At 34.3% G+C, this 10,504-nt stretch overlaps 1 protein-coding gene across 8 annotated transcripts; it reads left to right on the top strand.

Annotated features, from left to right (window-relative positions):
• Positions 844–9,979, top strand: LOC107630517 (CBL-interacting serine/threonine-protein kinase 23). Of its 8 annotated transcripts, none has more exons than XM_016333677.2 (16): positions 846–1,599; positions 3,232–3,294; positions 3,425–3,496; positions 3,600–3,707; positions 3,928–4,008; positions 4,088–4,141; positions 4,264–4,389; positions 5,334–5,423; positions 5,562–5,681; positions 5,777–5,902; positions 6,656–6,772; positions 7,020–7,076; positions 7,184–7,258; positions 7,943–8,015; positions 8,638–9,108; positions 9,335–9,979. In XM_016333677.2, exons 1-15 carry the CDS (start codon positions 1,402–1,404, stop codon positions 8,643–8,645), a joined length of 1,368 nt encoding a protein of 455 aa, XP_016189163.1. In that variant the 5' UTR covers positions 846–1,401; the 3' UTR covers positions 8,646–9,108; positions 9,335–9,979. The 8 variants fall into 8 exon arrangements, with proteins under 8 accessions (XP_020974583.1, XP_020974581.1, XP_016189163.1 ...); XM_016333676.2 differs by having other exon boundaries at positions 848–1,599; positions 8,585–9,108; XM_016333679.2 differs by having other exon boundaries at positions 1,527–1,599; positions 3,232–3,283; positions 8,585–9,108.

The following is a 10,504-nucleotide window of genomic DNA, read 5'->3' as shown; positions in this document are numbered from 1 at the left end:
ATTACCCAAATCAGTCCCCGAGGATTTTAGAATCGGACATTTTAGTCCCCAAAGAAAATTAATACACGGATCAGTCCCTAAGGTTTTACTCCGGCAGACAAATCAGTCCCCAATTCATTTTCCGGCAAAGTAATTACCCAGATCAGTCCCCAAAGATTTTAAAAACGGACATTTTAGTCCCCAAAAAAAAACTAATGTACAAATCAATCCCCAACTTTTCTTTCTATTAGACATAATAGTCCCTCGTCCAAAAATAAAATAAAATAATTATTATTATTAATTACACAATAATATTGTACTATATTTTTTGTATTTTTCAGACAAAAATAATGATAAATTTATTCATTATATATATACATATATATATATATATATATATATTAATAGTATATTAGTATATTTAAAAGTTTTTAAATTTATCATTATTTTTGTCTAAAAAATACAAAAAATATAGTACAATATTATTGTGCAATTAATAATAATAATAATTTTATTTTATTTTATTTTTGGAAGGGGAACTATTATGTCTAACAGAGAAAAACGTTGGGGATTGATTTGTGCATTAGTTTTTTTGGGGACTAAAATATCCGTTTTTAAAATTTTTGGGGACTGATTTGGGTAATTACTCTGCCGGAAAATGAACTGGGAATTGATTTGTCTGTTGGATTAAAAGTTTAAAACCTTAAAGACTGATCTGTGTATTAATTTTCCTTAAGAACTAAAATGTCCGATTCTAAAATTCTCGGGGACTGATTTGGGTAATTACTCTTTAAATAACGAAAAACCCCGATTTTGGGATTTACTACCGGAGAAAAACAAAAGTTGAAACGCATAACAACGAATAAACGTAAAACAGTCAAGGAATCCCGTCACGCGCTAAATTCAACTCCCTCTCCAACAAACGGAAAATTAAACTCAAACCAATTCAGCTTCTCTTGTTACCTTCTTCACTAATTACACCGCGTGAACATAAAAGGAATTAAAAGTTAAAACACACGAGATCTAAAATCGTAATAAGAAACAGAAAAGCAATCCCAGCTTCAAAATTTTCCCCACCGTTGATCCATCTGAAGCCATGCCGTTTTCTACTTTGACCCAACGACCATTTTCTCCTCGAACCAATTCTTATTTTAAATATTTGGCATCTTTTTGGAATCGTATTCATTCCCCCTGGCCTGAATCCTTACGTAGCTTGGTTTTGAGAGAGAGAGAGAGAGAGAGAGAGAGAGAGAGAGTAAAAAAAAAAAAGAAGAAAAAGAAAAGAATGAGGATGACTAATAATCAGGTGTGGCAACCTGCTAGAAGAAGAGGTTTTAAGCTTTAAATAGAGACTAGATAGAGAAAATTGCATAGAACGTGCAGAAGGGATTTGAATAAGGAGAGGAAGGAGGAGGAGGGAAGATGACGTCACGTCCAGGGAATGGTGGTCATGCGACCAACAGCGGAAGGACACGTGTCGGCAAGTACGAGCTGGGTAGGACGCTGGGCGAGGGGAATTTCGCGAAGGTGAAGTTTGCAAAGAACACGGTCACCGGAGACAATGTCGCCATTAAGATTCTCGACAAGGAGAAAGTTCTCAAGCACAAGATGATCAACCAGGTTAGTTCGTCACTGTTTAATTGAATTTTTTTTGTAATTTATTTATTTTCTTATTTATTTTATGAAAAGATTAGTTTGCAAGTTTTTTGTTGTTGTGTTATTAGGTTTAGCTTTGATTTATGACAATCAGCATTAATTGGTTTTATCTTTGTTGGTGGTTTGTTGTTAATTTTTGTTATGGAGTTGTGGTGATTTAGGATTTTGGGAAATCAAGGGAGCGTTGACCCATTCAATGTGATCTATGTTTTTGGGACGTTTGTTTTTTTCTACTGCCAGAAGATGGATATGATCAACTTTGTCTTTTTCTGATCGGGCTAGACTTTTCTATGTTACTTTGGTAGTGAAAATATATTGATTAAACCCCGTGCCAAACGTACACGCACACAAAAGAAAAAGGAAAAGAAAAGAAAAGAAAAGAAAAAGAAAGAAAGAAAGAAAGAAGCAGAAAATATATTGATGTTATTGGAAAATGGAACTCGTCAACATTTTACTTGGTATGTTTCATTGGATGTACCTTAAATTTTGCTGGGTTTGATGACTTCAATGGGCAGACAGAAATCTTATGGAAAAGGAAGAGAGAAGGGAATGGGGTCAAGGGAATAGACCTAGAATTCTAGCGAGGAACACAAAAAATCCGGGGTTCTAGTTCGGTAATGCTAGGTTGACAAAATAAAAAAGGCAGAACTTGTGTTATTTAACATTCATTAATGGTTGCAAAATTAATATGCAAAGATTTTAAAAAAAATAAGTTAATTCTTTTGGAATACAATTTTTACTTGAAATTTATTTATATAAAAAAAATTCACTTAGAAAAGATCTAGTTTCATAAAAGCCTCTAAAATCTTACCTTGTACTGACCTTCAATAACTAGTTCTTAGAGAATCAATAACAAGTTGAATTCATGCTTACAGAAAGCTTTGGATTTCGAATTTGTATGCAAAGAATGAATCCGTTATGGTTTTAGACTTTTAGCAAAGTGAGTTAACAGCTGTCGCAACCTAAATTGCCTTTAGGTTGTGTTTGCGAGTTGGAATTTTGCAGTAACTTGTTTCTCATTCACTCAAACTTGTATCAAAGTGAAAATCCCAAGAATGAAATACAAGTTAATGTGGTCAAAATAGAACGTCTCTCTTATAATCCCAAGTTCAAATGTAGCCAATTAGCCATGAATGAACTAAAGAAGCATCTGAGAAAGGAACATTTGCCGTCATAGTGGTCTAAATAGAACGTATCTCTGATAATATAAACTACTAGAAACTTGCAGCATCTCTCCGATGGTCAAACTTCTTTATGACTTTAGTCTGTCCAGAAATGTAGGCTCTGGTTTTCTTGTATTCTTCAACATCCATTTAATTTTATTACTTGGATCTGATACTGCCTGATTTATTATATAAGGAGTTAATTTTATTGATTATATCTCATTATTAAACTGAAAACTCTGAATGGTATTGACTTGCTTTAGTATTATTTTATTGTTGCAGCTACAGTTAAACACATAAATGTGTTTAAGATCCATATTTCATGTTTTGTGTGAATTCCTCTGCACTAAGGCATGGTAGCATAGTCATAAATGTTTGAATACTTTAGTCCTACTTGTAGCTGATATTTTTATGTTGTTTACCATTTATGCAGATAAAACGAGAGATATCAACAATGAAACTGATTAGACACCCTAATGTAATACGTATGTATGAGGTTAGAATGCAGTAAATGTTTCCTTCTATATATTTTACCTTGGCTGATTTGTTTTGGCCTTCAATTTTACTGAATTTTGTTCTTTAATATAGTTTCCATATCCATTTTAAGTGATAAATTCCTGGTGTAGGTCATGGCTAGCAAGACAAAAATATACATTGTATTGGAATTTGTAACTGGTGGAGAGCTCTTTGATAAAATTGTAAGGAAGTTGACCTTTTGTGCTTCTGAAATCTTATTACAGTTATTGTTTATTTGCTAGCCATGACTATTTTGGTGCTTTATTTGCTATTAATTTGAGTTAGGCAAGCAGTGGGAGATTGAAAGAAGAAGAAGCTAGAAGATATTTTCAACAGCTAATATGTGCTGTGGATTACTGTCATAGTAGAGGTGTTTGCCATAGAGACCTAAAGGTGAGAGTTTCATTTCCTATTAGTGCATTTTTCTTTGCTTTGCTATCTGAAGGAGTTTTGGAGTTGTTGCTCAAATTATAAGTGTTTGAGTGCTCTACGTAATGTATTTGCAAAAGATTTTATTTTTTTATACAGGAGGGAATATATGTACCAAAAACTACATACGGTTTTGTGTAAAAGAATAAAAATTAATCTGTTACTATTATTTGATCTATTGAAGCCTGAGAACTTGTTGCTGGATGCTACGGGAATGCTCAAAGTATCAGATTTTGGATTGAGTGCACTGCCTCAACAAGTTCGGGTAAGTATAATTATCAATTTTTCAACAGTAGAAAATATAATTATATCCAATTTCCTTCTAATTATCCTATTGTTAATAGGAAGATGGGCTGCTTCATACAACATGTGGTACGCCAAATTATGTTGCCCCAGAGGTAAGATAATTCCATTGCTAGTCTTCATATCTTGTATCTCAAAAAAATTCTGGTTTTCCTTTTCCCTGTTCCTTTTTGTTAAAAAAAGAAGAAATTGTAATCACTGCTCACATATAATTTAGGTGGTTCACAATAAAGGCTATGATGGTGCAAAGGCTGATCTCTGGTCATGTGGTGTCATTCTTTTCGTTTTAATGGCAGGCTATTTGCCCTTTGAAGACAACAATCTTGTGAATTTGTATAAAAAGGTGACTTTTTACTCAATATTTGTTTCTCTTATTCTCTCTATTATAGTAACCAAGCTCACTTTATTTCAAAATTATAAGCAAATAAATGGAGATTTTTGTTGACTGGAATCAGCGTTAGGAGTTTCTGTCATTTGTTTAGGCACAACAGGAAACAAATAAACATTCTTAGCTGGTGGCAGAGATCAGCACCTAAACTGGGATATAAAGATCAGCACCTAAATGTTGGGATATATTTTGTAAATCAAGCTTTTGGTGTCTAATATCACATTATCACCTATCATCCTTAACCATAGCATGTTTGGTTCTGCATTTATAGAACAGATTTTAGGTGGTATTATTCTGAATTCTGTTAGAATTTATTTACTTCGAACCAATTGAGGTAAAATGATTATGCTTGGTAGTTTCTCCAAAAGTAATTTTGACACAGTAATCAATTCAGTTCTTCCAGGATTAACTGTAATCAAAGTGCTGATAAGTTAAGATACAGCACCCTAGGGGGTAGGGTTGTCAAGCAAATATGTAATTTTAGTACAAATTATTTAAACAGAACTGGAGATTTGAAATAGGAGATGCTTATGGGGCGTAGGTACATGCTATACAATAGAAGAACTGGCTTATCTGAACCCATCTGCAAAACATTTAGTGTCTTTTTGTAATGAGATGCACCAAGTTAATAGAAAATGAATTGGATATTAGATACTACATATTACTAGAAATAATGTAAATATTGAAATATTTAGGACATATCTTTCTCCTTCAATCATTCTTCTCTTCTACAGTCTTTACTTGATTCATTCCTTTCTTTTCTGTCCCTAATATCTTCAGTTCTCCCTAATAATTCTTCTAGTATTCCATTCAAATCCCTAATTTCAGTAATTCCATATCTATACTATTTCACTTTCCTTCAATGCTGTCTTACGTTTTCTGGTTCATGATGACTGCAGATTTTCAAGGCTGAGTTCACTTGTCCTCCTTGGTTCTCTACGGATGCAAAGAAGTTAATCATAAGAATACTTGAACCCGATCCTGCCAAAGTATGCTATTGACTTGTGTTAGTCTTGTTTATCTCATTCTACTCTTCTACTAATTTGGTTTTAATCAAATCACTTTTCCCTCTTGCTCACCGATTATGTAAAACAAACCTATATTTTCCTTGTTAATGATATGTACAGCGGATTACGATTGCTGAAGTCATTGAGAATGAATGGTTCAAGAAGGGATACAAGCCTCCCAAATTTGAGCAGGCCAATGTTAGTCTTGATGATATAGATTCTATTTTTAGTGAATCAATGGTAAGACATTTGGTTTTGATATTATCTTGATTAATTTTTGTTTGTCAAAGCTTTGGATTCTTACCCTCAACCTTAATGCTGCTTGTTGTGCACAGGATTCACAAAACCTTGTTGCTGAGAGGCGTGAAACAAGGCCTGTGGAACCTGTGACCATGAATGCTTTTGAGCTTATCTCTACCTCTCAGGGCCTCAATCTCCGTAGTCTTTTCGAGAAACAAATGGTATTTATTTTATTTTTTTTAATAGTCAACAAAAGTATATGCAGATCTATTTGCTCAGATTTTCAAAATACTAGAATTTGACCTAGAATGGCTTCAGGAGACAATTTATATTTATGTTAATGTCATGATTCGACCGCAAGATCCGTAATTAGGGGATAGACTAATGATCAATACCTATTTTCATGAAGCAATCTTGACAACCTCATAGAGATGTAATTGATCCTTGAAACAAGACCAATGACCATCGCAATCACTAGGCACTAACTAATAACAAAATAATCAAATTGGATGGACTGTGAGTCTTTTTGAACATAGCTCAACTTTTGACATTGTATGTGTTAGGAGTCGAGGTATAAAACCATGTGCCTCTATCCAACAAATTGGTTTTGGGAGGGATGATTCATGATGCTGTACCAAGGCTTCTATGATTAAGAGGTGTAGGATTTGACACTTGTTTGGCCACAGTTTTTAAATGAAAGCAAAATTTGAGCACAAGGTTTTGTGTGCCTATGCTTCTCAGACTCTTGCATGAGAGGGAATATGGAGGTTTAAAACCATCCATGTCTATCTATGAGAGAGCATATGGAAGTATAAAACCATTCATGTGCATTTATCCAACAGCCTAAGCTTTTACGAGAGATGTCTCATGACATGTATTTCTGGTTGTTGATTACAAATTGCATGAAACAAGATAATATATAATTGAATTTGTCTTAAATATTAAGGCTAAAATTTGTTGTTTTTGACATGTAGGGACTTGTTAAAAGGGAAACAAGATTCACATCCAAATGTTCAGCAAATGAGATCATTACGAAAATCGAGGAAGCTGCTGGGCCTCTGGGTTTCGGTGTTAAGAAGAGCAACAATAAGGTATTGAAAGATAAATAAATAAATCTTGTATCTAATTTACTACTTCATCTTTTGTTTCTATTGGAATAAGATAATTAAGCAGAAAACATTCTTTTTGCACTTAAGATTACTCTTTTAATCTGTCAATGTAGTAAAATTTATTTTGTCGTCTACTACTTAGTCAATCTACATATGAAGGTTAAATTATAACAATAGCTATTGCTGTTAAAATTTTATCTCTAACAATATTTCTTACTCTGCATTTCAGTTAAAAATTCAAGGTGAAAAGACTGGGCGTAAAGGTCAACTATCTGTAGCTACCGAGGTATGTCTTTTTTAAGTTTGCTTCTATATCTAGAGTATACATGTTAGTTATTTATGGTTAGGTATACTATGGCTGTTTTTAATGCTGGTTTAAGTGTTATTTTCCAGATTTTTGAGATTGCTCCTGAACTTTATCTGGTTGAATTGCGGAAGGCTGAGGGAGATACTCTGGAATTTCACAAAGTAAGTTAAATGCACGAAGTAGTATTTTATATGCATTCATGTTTGGCAGTTGATTGTGTCACCTACAATAGTATGAGGAAAATGCATCCCCTCAATTTTTTTCCCTCTCAATTGTTGTTGTAAAGTGTTATCGCTCACCATACACTCTTTAGGTGGACCAAAATTAAACATGAGAGAAAATGTTGAATGGTATAAGATCACACTTGACAATATCTATTGAAATAAAAAATTGAGGAGATCCATTCCCGAGTACAAGTTGTTTTCTTCTCAGCATTGCATTATTTTTCTTCACCTTTTGTCCTATGCTGAATCAACCAAATGATGTTGCCTCCAATATCTTTTGCCCCGGATCAGAATAAATTTGGGACACATAGTGAATCCTGTCAGCTAATGCGTTCTATCATTTGATTAATGTGTGAATTGGAGACATTAGACTCTTAGAAAGTAACTGAATGTTAGTTAACCATTTCTTGAAAATAAGTCATATCAAGAGAATTGCCTCTCACAAAGTTGCCTTTCTTGAAGAAATGTACGTGCCTACCAATTCACTATTTTTTCTCCCAACATATTGCTGCAGTGCAATCACTACTGAACTTAAGCTATTCAGCAACATCTTTTTTTTTCTTACCCCACATATTCAATAATTAATTTTTAAATTATTTATTTATTTATTTATTTATACAGTTTTATAAAAACCTCTCTCCTGCACTGAAAGATATTGTTTGGAAAGCAGAGCCAATCGATGAAGAAAAAGATGGTTAGTTTTTCAGCAATCTTGATGCTTAACTTGACAAAGTTAGAGTTCTAAAAATTTAACAAGGCATTCTTGTTGGTAATATATTGTTTTGAACCTTGAATTTTGTTTGATACTTTTAATCATTTATGCAATATTTATATTTTCATTAATGTCAATTTTAGATTTAAAATTATTGCAGGAGCTTAATGCTTCTGATATGTATGTTTGCTAAGACATGGTTTTTGTTTGTGCTGTCAGAAGGGAAGTATGAAATTTCTTTGGTAGTAAATAGATTCAGAAGTTGCATTTAGTTCTATTTACAGCAAAACATTATTTTTAAAAAAAGAAGGTTGAAACATACACAGGAGAAAGATAGTTTGCAGGATAAGTAGAAGGGAATTTCTTTGGGGAAGAGTAAAGATTTTTATTAAATTTATTGATAATTCTTTTTTTGTAGGATTTTTCTTATTAAAAGAAGCAAAAGTTAAACTTGGATTAGGAAACCATGTGTTTGTTTTGGTTGGTTAAGAGAGTATTATTTATATTTAATTCAGTTGGTCTTCTAAATCTTTTACATTTTCTGCAAACAGGTTCCAGTCCCTCAAAATAATCTTTCACGAATCTTCATCTGTTAATTGTACAGATACCTAGCTGTGCTCTTTGCTACTAAGAATGCCAGTTGCTTGAAGGATTCAGCCATGGGGCTCATGGAATATACTTTTTGTCCGACACTATATAATTATAGGAATGATTGAATCTTTCAATGAAAATTTGTTGAATAGTTTTCCCTTTCTTTCATGCTGAAAGATTGTTTTGGCGAAAACATTCAAACATTATAATAAGGACATAGCACAGATTTTTTTCGGGGTATTGGGCTTCTAAATTTAGGCTTTTACCAATTGAAAAATTTTACATGTTCTATTATGATATAAAATTAAAAGAAAATTGTTTCTTGAAAAAAGTTATGAATATAACCTCACTCTGATCCCTGTCCATTTGCTTAAATTGTCTTATTGCCTAAATAACTCCCATACATCAGTTACATTTCATATCATGGATTCATGGAGAAAAGAGAAGGCGGAGATTTAAATCCTAAGTTCAGTAAATTTATGAGGTAAGACAATCAATGATTACATTTTCATCTCACTGTATTTACTATCCCGAACATGGCAACATGATTTTTTGGTATCATACAGCATAGTTGAATGATGCATGAGTATTTTGTGTACTTTTTTTGGGTATTTTTTAGGTAAAATTGATGACTTTTTACTGGATAACCATTTACTTTTATATGATATTTTATTAGTATTTTGAGTATTTGGATTTCTTGTTAATTGTAGGTAAATGATAGCAAAAGAAGAACAAAGCATAAGCCAAGGAACATAACCAAGAAAGCACTCCCAAAAAAGCAGAGGAGAAGGCGTGCAATACGCCAAAAGGGAGGCGTGCCACACGCCCCAAAGAGCCAAAACAGAGCCTTAACGTGCCGCACGCCAACATATGGGCGTGGCACGCTGGGCCAAAAGTTCAAGGGGTGATTTGGTGTGCAATTGACGTGCAACCCTAACCTTTTCATCCTCCAACAAGGATAACTTGAGCTACAAAGGTCCAAATGAAGTGCTTCCAACGGCATTAGAAAGTTAACATCCAGAGATCTCCAACGACATATAACAGTCCATGATGTATGTGCAAAAAAAAGTGGGCGTGCAACACGCCAAATGCAGGGTGTGTCACACGCCCAAAAAGCGTGCTCCAGGAGGCCAAGAAACATGGCGTTTTACACGCCAAAGTGAATGGGTGTGTGAAAATGACACACCTTCGAAAGGGCACCCATGCATACGTATCCCCATACATACGTGCAACACTTGAAGATTGTTGAAACATGTGTACTCATCCCCCATGCGTACGCACAATACCTGGAAGTTTGAGGATTCACGCGTATGTACTCCCATGCGTAAGCGCAAATGAAGTTTTTTGCATGATCATGTGTACCCATGACCCCTCTTCAACAGTTTGCGTTCTACATGCCCATATACAAGGGCGTGCCAAAATGACACGCCTTCGAGTCTCCAAAACATGTATCTTTGGTGTTTCACACGCCACATTTGGGGTGTGTCACACACCCAAGTTACACTTCCCAGGATTTGATCTTGTCATAGTGTGTAACATACGGGCACGCGGTGTTACACGCTGGGCCAAAGCTCCAGAAGACCACTTCAATGCACCATTGGGTGTGCCACACATTGCAGCAAAGGCGTATCACACGCTAAGAAGAATGGAGTTCAAGAGATAACCAAGAAGTGGCGTGTAATACACCACACCAGGGGTGTGTCACACGCCAAGAGAGCTGCTCCCAAGGGAAGGAAAATGTTGGCGTTTCACACGCCAATAGTTGGGAGTTCCACACGCCGAAGGCCCAACTTTCATAAGTCATTCTGCAACACTTGTAAGACCCCGGATTTGTAAAAATTAAATTAAAAATTTATTTATAATTTATCATATTTAACTGA

Source organism: Arachis ipaensis, chromosome B03, assembly GCF_000816755.2.
Source record: "Arachis ipaensis cultivar K30076 chromosome B03, Araip1.1, whole genome shotgun sequence".
In the NCBI taxonomy this organism is placed as follows: Eukaryota; Viridiplantae; Streptophyta; class Magnoliopsida; order Fabales; family Fabaceae; genus Arachis; species Arachis ipaensis.
Note: the sequence above shows the minus strand (reverse complement) of the source record. Positions and strands in the feature narration are given on the sequence as shown.